The 13,496-nt window shown below is 44.6% G+C and overlaps 1 protein-coding gene across 2 annotated transcripts in view; it reads left to right on the top strand.

Moving 5' to 3' along the window:
- SAP30 (Sin3A associated protein 30) overlaps window positions 1–13,496 on the top strand; it is a 154,694-nt gene that overhangs the window by 93,932 nt on the left and 47,266 nt on the right. For both annotated transcript variants that reach the window (XM_078677076.1, XM_078677074.1), the window contains exon 3: window positions 3,480–3,578. In XM_078677076.1, the coding sequence (XP_078533202.1) occupies window positions 3,480–3,578 (99 nt within the window). The remainder of the gene's footprint in view (window positions 1–3,479; window positions 3,579–13,496) is intronic.

Consider the following 13,496-nt stretch of genomic DNA (forward strand, 5'->3'; position numbering starts at 1 on the left):
GCCGGTTGGTAAATGATCATTCTAGCGGCAGTATTCTGCAGCACCTGCAATTTGGCCAGCAGAGTCCCTCCGACTTCTGCCAATAGGGCATTACCATAATCCAAGCCAGAGGTGACCATTGCGTGTACTAGGGTTCTCCGATAGGGGACTGGAATGTAGGGTAATATTTTCCTCACAAGTCGGAGGGCATAGTAGCATGAGCTTGTCATTGAGGAGACTTGGGCTTTCATGTTTAGGGCTTGATCAAGCTTTAACCCCAGACTTTTTACTGATCCTTTGGGGGATGGTGCTGATCCTAGCTCTTGTGGCCACCAATCCTCTGACCAGACATCTGTTGCTTTCCCCAGCAACATCAGCTCAGTCTTGTCCGGGTTCAACTGGAGACAGTTTGCTGTCATCCAGTTCGCGATGGTAAGCATACCTTTGGCAAAAACAGCTTTATCAAGAGTGGAGTTCGATCGGATGTTAAAGATCAGCTGTGTATCGTCTGCATAAGAGACGATTGCAAAGCTTAATTGCTCCACAATCCTGCCCAATGGGGCCATATACATATTATAACGTGTAGGGCTCATACAGGAGCCCTGCGGGACGCCTCTGCCCAGATACCTTTTTTTTTGGTTGTGTAAGGACCCAACATCACTGTTTGGAATCTCCCTTTTCATGCAGTCTTTAGCTGTACTGCTGCCCGAACCAATTCAGTATGTAGCTAAATGGCAGCTGAGCTGTCACCCTCACTCCATAAGCAGATCAAGTGTAATTTTTGGGGGGAAAAGCAGCTTTACCTGCATTAAGAGTGACATACTCTCCACCCACCGCTCTGGGATAATCCCCACCCACCTCCCAAGATCCTTCGTGGCTTCAGCTTATTGGCTAAAACTGCCCATCAGCTTCAGCCATGAGCAGAAAAGGTAAGGACCCGGATGGAAAGAGCTGAAGCTTTTTTCATGAAAATGTCCTCTTCTTCCAAGGCCTGAGTGGGAAGCGGAGCCTGAACCAGAGAACTGCCTTCATGGGTTGAATGCTGGCCAGGTGTAATGTAAGATCAGGTGAAGAACCCATGTGGCTTTGCTAATGCATATGTATATGTGAGCATGCCCATGTTCGTGCGAATGTATGTGTGTCTCTGCCCATATGTTAGTGAATGGAGTGTGTTTGAGTGTATGATGTTTCTGTGTTTGTGGGGGAATTTCGCCTAGTATAATACTGGCCTTGATAAATTAATGGTGGCTTTGGAATAAAGCAGCTCACCCTTGACACATTTGTGGGTATTGTTGACATAATGTTGGCAGTCAATACACAATGGAGCACATACGAGGCATACTAGTGCCTTATTTTGATACCCAATGCAATTTGGGCATTTTTTTCATACCCATAGCTAACCTAGCCACACATCCTTGATGAATTGTGGTTTTAATTGGTGTGATCATTGTCTCTGCTCTAATGTTGTCCATCAATGACTTTGTGGCAGTACTGTCATAATTGTGACTAGCCGTGGCTTAAAGGCTACACTGACATAAAGGTTCATATCCTTAACTTATTGTCTTGACTTATTTGTGAGCCTCTCGGGAATAGTGGTGACCTGGGCATAATCATATAATTCCTGAAATGATTCTGCGTAGTCTTGGCATAATGGTGGTGTGATTCCCTCTCATATAAGGAACTTCTTTTCTATTTCATGATGGGCATCAAAGTGTTGGGCAGTTGTACATGATTGTGCTTGATGAAAAGGACAAGCTAGTGTTTGTGGACAAATATGCAAATGAAAACATAGTTTTCAAAACACCATTGGTGGTGTGTTTATGCAAATCACAAGATTTTAGCTCTGATTTTATGATATCAAATATTCAAAAATAAGACTGGCTTGTTGATTGATGTTCAGGAACCAAGTGACTTTATGTCTGAAATGTACCTAAAGCTGGCTTGTGAGGTCTTATTTGGGAAGGTTAGTTTTGATAATGTTTCTTTGGTCTCGCAGGGCACTCGTTTGGCTGTTTCATAACCCTTATGGAGGTATTTGATCATCTGTATTTAGAAATGTTGTGTATATCTATCACTGTTGCTGTCAGAGATCGGAGCTTATAATGGTGGTGTAACATGTCTCATGTCTGATTCCTTTAGGTCTCAAAGATGAGCGTTAGCACCGATGTAGGAGTTTGTAAGGCTTGTCTGGTGCTGCTATTTATGTCCTGTGAATATAAGATTTGCATAATGTTGGATTTTTCCACCTTTTTCCTTCCAAGGAGATTCTCAGGCATGAAAATATGACGTTGGAGACCCTTGAAACTAGCTTAGTTGAAACAATGAAAGGAAGCAGAAATAAAAAGAGAATCAAATATGCTGTATGCATTTTTTAAGTAATAGGTTATGGAAAATGGGAAATCTCATTTGTAAACTGCCTGTACTAGCTATATCTCTGACTTGTTTGTAGGGAAATTGCGCGGAAAAAGTTCAGTACTGCCTTAATTTTTCACTGTTTTTTGGGGTCATGTATATTCAAGCAGTAAGGCTTGGCTGGCACACCATTAGAGTACAGGAATATTTCAGTAGTGATCCCTTAGATCATTTGAATTTTGTCAATTTATTTTCGAAAAACGCATTTCTCGGGATGAGGTATCACATAAAATTTCTCCATATTACCTACTACTTTTGGATGAAGTTATCTCACTCACTTTGTGTGTTTAAAAGCAGTTATTTATTCCATTATCCTTATTCAGCAACCACCATTATGTGAGAAAATGTGTTGATGTAAGAAGTAGATGAGGGATTGGCGGGTGGTAGTTGATGGTTGAAGTGCCAGTTGGTTATATGTTGCAATTGCCAAGCCAAATCATTATTGGGATATTCAAACTGATAGAATATGGAATCTTACCATCGTGCTTGTTGTTGCTATCGCACTTAGAATAAACTCTTAAGTCCACTTAATTCCATCGCAGTACATTTCTGGGACTTTACTTATAACAAACAACATTAAAAAAGTGAAGGTTTGTGTTCAAAGAACATTATTCAGAAAGACTGAATATTAGACTTCTGTGTCCCATGAATTCATAAAGCCACCTGAAAGAATAGAGTCTTGTGAAAGATTGGTAAATGTATCAATGTTACATCTGAGAAAGGAACTTGCTTTTGAGTTCTGAATGTAACTAAAACCTTTGTGGCTTTATTTTGCTACTCAAATCCTGTTGAGGTGCAACATGGTCTCTTGTCTGCATCTTCAACAAAAAAAGTTATGTGCATTCGGAAACTAAGTCACTTCAGACTTCTGCTCCACTATACCTCTTGGGTATTGTATTTTAGCATCAAATGAATGCTTGCTGGATACACTAGATAAGTATATTAAGAAATTAGTAATGTAAGCATTCAAGATGATTGATGTGCAACGTAAATATGTCTTTCTGCATTCTGATTAACAATGGAGTAGGCCAGTGTGTTTCAACCTTTGTTTCTGTTGAACAGTATTTTTTGTGTACCCGTTGTTTTAGGTTGACTTATTTCAATTACAAGTGAATACACTGAGAAGATACAAAAGACATTTCAAGTTGCAAGCCAGACCAGGGCTGAACAAAGCGCAGCTTGTTGAAGTAAGTTTAATTTTACAAAAAAATTCTGATTTATTGAAAATGTCTATTAGTTGTGAAGGACTGAAACCCTCTAGCTAATATTTTCCAATTTGAAAGAGAAACACACATTTCAAAGCATTCGCATTCCTTTCCTAGAAGCCATTCGAGTGACATTTCTTACCAACTGGCTTATATTTATTGGACTGATGATGTTACTCGTTGAAATTAATGATGCCTGGTTAAATGAATGTCGTGTTATAACGAAAATGGCATGCATTGATGTAAACAACATGTTGAAGTTAATGACATGAAATTAATGCATACTAAAATGAATGATGTGCTTAAAATAATATGATAAACATTGCAATGAATGACACACTTTGAAATTGATGACACGTTAAAATAAATTTGTCCATGTCCAAATGAAGGACATGTATGGAAGTAAACTCATTGAAATTAATAGGAAACCATGTGAGATAAACGTGATGTGCTGTGAAAGGAGGAAAGAGCACATTGAATTAAATATGATCTATATTTAATGAAATGTCATGATGAAATACTTTCAAATAATTTGTGTTGAAATTAATGTTACATGCACTCTAATGAGTATGAGCTGAAACTAATATATCAAACAGTGTTAAGACCATCGAACCGTTTTAAAATACTATAGCAAACTTTAATAATATAAGGTCTGATATCTTCCAAAATGCACATGAACACACAGCATATAAGGAGCTTGTAGCACAAGAACATGCATAATGAGGAGCCTGAGTCACAGTTAATATGGACCTTGGCATACAGACTTCGAGAGTTGAGCTTGAGGCACTTGCAGAGTGAGAGCCTTGGCCACACGGGCTAGCCCAATGAGCAAACTTTGGTGTGTGAATATGCAGTGTGACTGTCGTGCAGTTCCTAATAATACATAGGATCTGCACGGTTAGACAACATAAACTAAGGGATTGGTGTCCAGACTGTTTCCAGACACCCCCAAAGGATATGTTAGCCTTTAGACCAGCTAGTTCACAGTGCCACCATGAGCCCCCTAACCGTATAAAGGAGCAAATAATTTCTGGCAAATATCGAACATGACACCCCTTGATCCTTCAGGGATCATGGACAGTGTAGTACATTTTGCTCAGTCAAACATGCTCACTTAATCTCAGAGAGATACACAGATTAAACCGTGTGGACGTTTTCAATAAACATTTATTAAACCAGCGTCATTCTAGTATAAAACATGTTTGCTGCGACAATCATTAGACAGAAACAGATGTATAAGATTACAAGCACCAACAGAGTAAATAAAACATAGGTTCTACCATGGTGCTAAAACAGTGACTATATGCAGGCATATAGATACATGACAGTAATCAAGTGTACCTCTAAGATGCAATCCCTACCTTTGTGTACCTAGAATGTATGTGGGTGTAAAGCCAAGAATCCCCTAGGAAGGAGCCAACCCCATTATCTGATCGGACAGAATGAAGGACCCCGTCTTGGTCTCGAGTTGGACACCCCGTAAGGGATGTGAGACCACTTCGTGTTGTAGCATCTTCATTCTGGTACATCGGTGTCTAATGTCCTCATGAAGCTTCTCTGCCTATCTAGTGTTGGTATGGGTCTTTTATACTATAAAGATAGCCTGGGGGTCCCTTAAATACTCGATGTGTTGTAAGTACGATTATGCAAATCAGCCTAGAACAATACCTGCGATTATTCCAAATAGTTCTTTCGCCCTAGGATGAAGATGACCATGACATTTTACACAGAATATGTTCATGCTATTATATACGTCATGTGCAGGAACTTTTCTAAGAATCCTCATGCACAATAAATGCAGCTAATTTCCAAGAAACTGATCGACATTTATTCATCACATAACTGGGTAAAAGGTCAGTGTTATGCAGAGCAAGGTAGGGCAAATGTAGGTAAAAGGTTGTGTAGCTACCTAGGCCTAGATTGGGGTACATTTAGACACATAACACCCACTCCTCATCTGAAGGACAGTAAAGTCAACTAACACTAAGATGGGCCTGTCTAAAAGCATAAAAACCAGTGTAAAAACATCTAAAGATATGGTATATGAAAAAATTGTTAAATTTTTTCTTTTTAACTCTATAAGTCCTCTAAATAGTCGATATACTGTTAGACCAACTGAGCACATCAAAAGCAATGTTTTAGTGTAGTTCCTATATTCCCAATAGGCTCTGCGCATTGGAATAATATACACTACAGATTTGACATAGGACTGAGGTCATATGTCTTTATCGAGTATATTAAACTTAATTGTGTGTGTGCCAGCTAACTCAGAGGTCACTAGAAACTTTCTCGAATAAACAAGAAGGGTCTGGTTTCTGACAACCGCATAAACATGACAACTTTGTTTTCCCTAGAATCGAAACGATATCTTCAGAGTCGTGGAAACAATAGATAACTAGTTAACTCAGCCAATTGTGCATGCTTCGTTTCTACAGAGTTGCATAGAAATAGAGAGACAGGCGTTTCAATAAAAGGGTTTATTGAACAGTCTTATTTCTCATGCAAGCGCTATGAACTGCTACAATCGTTAGACAGAATGCAAAGTTTAATGAGTACAGCATGAACAGTAATATAAAATAATACTGTAATATATAAAAATACATACATAAATAACACAGGCTAAAATACTCAACTGGTGCTTCTAAAATATGCCTACCCCAGTGTACCTAACCTAGGTCTAGTACGAGGGAAGAAGTAGGTGCTGTCTTTAGCATAGGTTTAGTTTTGCCAAGGATTGCCAAAGGTCGCTTGAGTCTCCTCCGAGATGAATACAGGAGCTTGGCTAGAGAGATGGCTAAAGTGCTGCATGCAGATACCCAGAGTAAGATCTATGAACATGGCGATAAAGCAGGGAAAGTGATCTCGTGGCTGGAGAAAGGGGAGTGGGCGTCGAGGTTGGTGCCAGAATTGCAGATCGAAGGCGTAGGTAAAGTGACGGATCCGCAAATGATTGTAGATGAGTTCTCGGCTTATTATAAATCGGTGTATACGTCTGCAGGCACCTTTTCTGAGACCGATAATGCGGGTATGGTACAGGATATGCAATTGCCCACACTGTCAGAAGAGGATAAGAAATACCTGAACTCCCCCTTCACAAACGACGAAGTGGCGCAGGCTATTCGGGGGGTCCTCGGGCCCGAATGGAATCCCCATGGAGCTGTATAAACTCAACGCGAATAAGTTAGCGCCGTTTCTTCGGGCCATGTTTGTTGAGAGCAAGGAAAAGGGCCAGCTCCCATACGATCTACAAGTCGCGAACATTATTGTTATCCATGGGTTCGTTGGGACCGATCGATCAAAGGACTACGTTGGACGCCGGAGTGGGAAGATAAGATCTCGCTGTACGCAGATGACATTCTGCTTTATCCCACTACTCCCCGGGAATCACTGATTAGTTTTCTGGATGTCCTGGCCATATTCGGGAGGTACTCTAGCTTTGCCATTAACTGGGAAAAATCGGTGCTATTCGTCCTCACCGGAGACCCCCCGGTCATTCCGAGCTCCTGCCCAGTACGAGTTGAGCCGGTGGGATTTCGGTACCTGGGCATATATGTGACTATGGACCCGAAGTTGAGATATGATAACTTGGGTCCTCCCCTGGCAAGATTTCGCAGGGATGTGGCGAGATGGAAGTCGCTGCCGCTCTCCCTGTTGGGTCATGCGGTGTTGTTTAAAATGATGGCCCTTCCCCTCTTTTTATATGCGCTTCAGAACACAATGGACCCGGTGCCCCCTTCATATTTCATGGAAATAGAGTCCCTCCAACGACAGCTTCTCTGGGAAGGCAGGCCCCGCATAGCTTTTTCCAAGCTTACTCTTCCCTGGTACGACGGAAGGATCGGCTTGCCGGACCTCCGGAAATACTACTGGGCCTCCCAACTGGCGGCGATAAACCACGCTGTTTACGGGTCTCCTCTGGACCCCGGATATGCGATGGACCGTGGCCAGCTGCCAGGGGGATTTCACTAGGGCTCTCTATGCTAGGAGAGGCCGATTTCCCCTTGTCGGGCCAGCGGCACACGCGGTCCATGTGTGGCATGCCGCTACTCGCTTCCTTAAATGGGAGGGGAAACTTACTCTGGGGACCCCGTTGTGGAGCTCAGAGAAATTGGGCAGCTTGTGGAAAACAAAGGGCTTTGACAGATGGGATCCCATCGGGATTCACAGGTTAAGGACATTTGGGGGAAAGATGGGTCCTTACCTTCGACGCCTTGCAGGGTAAATACCATCTGCAGAAGGGTGAGCGTTACTGATACCTCCAGGTCAGACATGCCTACTTGCAAATGTCTCCAGAGGCACCACACTTCCGGAGGCCTCACGTTGGAAGACGGGGTCTTGGACGGCCATATCCCGGAAAAAACTATCTCACTGTTATACACAAAACTGATCAACCATAAGGGGGCTCCATTGGTGATACTTAGGGAGCAGTGGGGCGCCGATGGCCTAGTATTAGATGATGAGGACTGGAGAGAGACAGTCTCCTCCCCGAAAGTAGTGGCCATTCAAATGAGGCTTAGGTTGGTGCAACTGAAGATTCTCCACCGGTCTTACACCACGGGACCTCGGCTGGTGCGGATGGGTTTGGCGGAGAGTGGGGAGTGTCGGAGGGGATGTGGGGAGACGGGGACGTTCATACACATCTTGTGGCACCGCATAGAAATACAGGACTACTGGGTCAGAATCCACGATAAGATTTGAGAGGTAATAGGGGTGGAGTTGTTGCTGGAGATCCGATGATGTGTTCTTAATATCTGGGAGCCTACAGACCTGACCTCACATGGAAAACAATGGGTGGCCCTGGCGTGCATGATTGCCAAGCGTAACATTGTTCAGTTGTGGGGTGCCAGTCAGGTGCCCCAGGTTGGGAAGTGGATGGAGGATCTAGACTGGTGCCTGTTCAGGGAGAGGTCAGTCTACATTGCCAGGGGGTGCCCTGGAAAGTGGGGGAAGGTCTGGGGTGCTTGGAATCACAGGGGGGATATTTGTACTCCTCCAGCTGTTAGAGAAGTGTTAGTAGCGTTGGACTCCCCGTAATCCCGGAATGTTATTCTAATTGGTTATTCTGTAACATGGTACTGTATATTTGACCACTGTGAAAACGATGCATGTCACCTGATGCTTTTATTTTGCTTTGTTAATAAAAATATATTTTTTTTTAAAAGAATTGCCAAAGGTTTCTCTAGGTTCTAATCAGCTCCATACCTTAGAATGAGAGAGCTTGGTATCTTTCTCGGGACTCGATTTCCCAACACCCCGCAAGGGGAGTCAGAAACACTGGAGCTGGATTCTCGGCAGAAGGATGACAGCTTCTGGTCAGTGCGTCAGCTGGAGAGTTGACTTCCTTCGGCACTTGCTGTAGCGAGCTGCGTCGTACAAGTAGGTAGTCAAACTTCACCGAACCACATCATGCTTTGCCTTAGCAAGTGAAGGTATATTTATACCTTGAAGGTGTTTAGCAGTGCCAGCATTCACGTAAAGTCTGGCATATGAACGTCATGAATGAACCCCTAAGGAATAGATGTTCATGCATAATAAATGAGTTCTTGGAGAAATCAATATCCAAGCAAGGGGAAGTCCCTAACAGCTTAAGAGTCTGGTTTTCCTAGAACTCGTTGTGACGTAGATGAACGGATGGAAGTAGCCATGCCTGTGGGTAGCATGGGCTATGCCTAAATAAGGACTGGATTTCTATGCCTATATAAGGGCAACATGAATTATACCTAAATAAGGGCATGAATCGGGAAATTCTTTTGGAATCCAAAACAACATACAACAATGTGATCAGTGACAGCAGGAGAAAGATAAAACAATACAATGTTTTAAAATTCTGATTTGGCTTGTTGTGGAAAAGCCGAATTGTTCCCATAAAAACAGAGAGCCAAATGCTTATGTGAGCTGTGTGGGAGATGCAACATCACTGTTGCTTGCATTCGCAAACGACGGTCCCAGTAACACCTCTTGTATCAGTCAATGGAGCAAGGTGATCATCTTCAGTTCCCGCAGCAGCTGCTGAGGAAACACTCGAAACCTGTGTGCTGGTTGTAGAGATGATGTCCATTCCGACAGGAGCTGAAGCATCCTGTGAAGGCTCTAAGACTGCTGTCATCAACATGGGAATACTCTTGAGGACACTGTAATACATGGGCCTTTAAGGTGTCCACTAGTACGTCTACATCCGGTGGCACAACTGATGGAAGGGTCAGACATATGTCCAACATGCAAACAATTTACAAGAGAGGTCTTGGATACATTACCACACCTATTATTACAATGGGAAACTGTTTTCGTGTGGAGCAAAGATCAAAGGAAACAAGACCTCTTACAGCCAGATTCATCATAGTAAAATCGGCTCGTAAAGGGCCAGATTCTGAGAATCTGGCCCTTTGCGAGCACTATTTTTGCATTTGGGATTCATCATCCCAAATGCAAAAATCGCAAATCTAGAACTCGCTAAATTGCGATGAATTGCATTTAAGGAATCTTAATTTGCGATTCCTTAAATGCAATTCATGAACCATCTGAAAATTGCGAATTCGCAATCTGGGGGCGCTATTTACCGCGAAGTATAACTACGTGGTAAAAGCGAAAACTTTAGTGCATTTTTCTAAGTTGTATGTTACACACACACATGTCCTTTGGACATGTGTGTGCGCAACATCAGTGTACATTATCAATTCAGGGGTGCTACAGGGTGTCCTTTGGACACCCTGGCACCCTTGAAATCGCTTCCTTATTTGCGATTCGCAAATTGCTAATCGCAAATAAGGAATGACTCCCCATTCATTCCTATGGGCCTTTAGGCCCATAGGAATGAATGGGAAAGCCATTCCTTATTTGCGATTCGCAAATTGCGAATCGCAAATAAGGAATGACTCCCCATTCATTCCTATGGGCCTTTAGGCCCATAGGAATGAATGGGAAAGCCATTCCTTATTTGCGATTTGCAATTTGCGAATCGCAAATAAGGAAGCAGTAGAAATCGCAAAAAATATTGCGATTTCTACATGAATCCCGTTTTGCGAGTCTTTAACCCCTTTGGTGCTGCTGTCGGCCAACGGTCGTCGCGGGCACTACCTTGCCAGTGCTGCGCACGTCTGTTGGCCGACACGGCCGCACCTGTTTCTTTGAACGTTCAGCACTGGCGCAGAACGTTCGGAGCAACAAACCGGTTAATAGCGATTCCTTAATAATCGCTATTAAGGACTCGCAAAACATGACAATGATGAATCTGGGGGATAGTTTCTTAACCGTGAATAAAATTCACATAAACAATTTACCAAGATGTGATCAGCACACACTAACTCATGAAGTCAAAATCACAAGAAAATTATATTCGTAGACAGTTACAGACCTTGATAATATGGTAGACTGTTACAAACCTTGATAATACGGACAGAGAAGAGCTGGAGGAGGGCGGATTGATGCCTTGACCCCATTGAATAGATTCAGTGCCGACATTGGCGAAAAAAACTTGATCAATATAAAATCTGACTTTTCAATAATTGGAACCATTGGAATTTTCCATTTTTAATTCAGAAGGAGACTTCTTGCCTTAAATAAAAACTCTGGAGCTTATACATTGGTGCATATGAAAGACACTTGTTTGAGCCCTGAAGAAGTCCTATAAAAGGACGAAACTCGTTGGCTACCCTGTGGAGATATAAAGAATCTTTTAAAAATTCCATCTTGTGATTTTGACTTCATGAGTTAGTGTGTGCTGATCAAATCTTGGCAAAATATGTCCAACATGCATTTGTATCTGCAGAATAGGCAGCGGAGCACAAGCAAGATGCAGTCAACACAGACTGATCTAAACAATAGAAGCCAGTGCTCGCTAAGCCTCCAAAGCCATGGTATGCCCAGATTGAGTACCACGTATTCACGGCAACGTCGCACAAGGAGCACTTTTTCCATCTCTGATGGAACTAAGCCAATCATTGCCTAGCAGGAAAATTAAAAACAGGTTCGAGGCATGTGGGCTGCTAAATTCATATCTATTGCATAGATCGCCGCCTAGTGTTGGGTCCGGATGATTGCACATTGTTGTCCTGGAAGAGTCTTCGAAGTATCACGAGATAGGTGGCTCCTCCCCTGGACTACAGTGCGCATGGGCATCGACTCCATCCCCAGATTGTTTTTTTCCGCCATTGGGTTCGGATGTGATTTCGACGTCTCCTAGTCGGAATCAAATAAAACTACTGCTAAGGCCAAAAGGCCTTTGTTACCTCGTCGGTATTGTTCGCGTTCGGTCTCGTGCTTCATCCGATTTTAGGAGTCGGTCTTCTGCGGAGTCGAGTAACTCTTCGGACATCGAGGCCCTGTCGTCGCAGCAAGACCCCGACGAAACTACGATGGAACGGAGTCCGTTCAAGTTCTGCCCTGTGTGTGGTTCAAAGTACCCACACATCGACGTGCATCCAGTCTGTAACAAATGCCTCTCGCCGGAACACGACGAGGCCAGCTGTATGGCCTGTTCGAAGTTCAGGTCGAAGAAGACGCTCAAGCTTCGGCGCGCGGCGCGCCTTGAGGCCCGGCGAGCGGCTCCGGCACCCGACGACATCTTCGACGACCCCGAGGCAGAAGGCCCAAGCCATCGTCTGCAGATTTCACCACCATCGACGGAGGTCGAGGCCGAGTCCGGAGAACCCGTTGAGGGCCAGGACCTGGAATTCGTCGAGGAGGTAGGGGACGACAAAGAAGTTTATGGGGCCGCGGAAGATAGCTCGGAGGAAGAGCTATGCCCCGAAGGTTACATGACTCAGGCTCAGGTCACGGGATCGCCACTCGGCCTTACCCACGACCCTGCACCGCAATCCCCGGCCCCGCCTTCTGGCCCGGCCACGGACACATCAGCGGAGCCGCCATTGCGCATATCGAAACCGAAACCGAAACCTTCGGATTCAACCACAACAAAGATGGCTGACGTACCATCGTAACAGAAGAAGCCTGCTACGTCATCGGCTCCGTCGCCTTCAGTGGCTCCGAAACCGAAGAAGGCTGTCGAGCCGGCACCGCTACATACGGTGGCCAAGGAGCCGACCTCAAAGAAGGTCGTCGAACACGTGTCGAGCACGGTTGCTCCACCAAAGTCCACAAAGACTGTCGTACACCCATCGGACGCGACTGCGCCGCCGACAGGCAAACTCCCGGTCGAAGCGCAGTCGACGAAGGGCCCCGAGCCGAAGTCCGGAGGCCAAACGCAACGGCACAAAGAAGCCGGTCCAAAGCCAACGGCTTCGGCGCATAAGCCTAGGAAGGAGGCCCGAACCATCGGGGTCGAAGATGCGTCGGAGACTCCGGGACGCACGGACACCTCGTCGACGCTGGGGTCCTCCGATGGTGACGGGCATGGGTCATCGGTAACTAAACCCTCCGCTTCCTTCACGAAGCAAGTCACCGACTCCCTCAAACAGATTCGGGAGAAGACTTTGCCGTCGACGACTCACACGCCGTCAGCCAAAAAATTGGTGGACGCACAGAAGAAGACTCCCACGCAGATCCTCTACACTCTGCCGCCGAGGGTGGCCCCAAAGGCCTTTGCAGGTCGGTGTCAAAGGACACAGAGGCCTCACAACACTCGATGCTGAGTGGCCATTTGAGTCGACATCAAGCTTCAGAAGAACAATCTGAACATTATATCGACGCCGATACGGGAAAATTGACACTCTATAAGCGAAAGATTACATCCCAACCATTGGAATCATATGTCATACCTCTGAAGAAGAAAAGGCCAGCACAGGACCTTCCTGCCCTTGTTGAACCTATTCATCCTCAACCAAGCAGGAGCCCATCACCCTCTCCCAATGCTTCTGGGGGAGATGACGATGACCAGGATGACCAGTACAATTTCCCAGATAACAATGACCCTGATGAGCAACAGGACTCATGGGTAGACACTGG

The sequence above is a fragment of the Lissotriton helveticus genome, chromosome 2_1 (genome assembly GCF_964261635.1).
Source record: "Lissotriton helveticus chromosome 2_1, aLisHel1.1, whole genome shotgun sequence".
Taxonomy (NCBI): domain Eukaryota; kingdom Metazoa; phylum Chordata; class Amphibia; order Caudata; family Salamandridae; genus Lissotriton; species Lissotriton helveticus.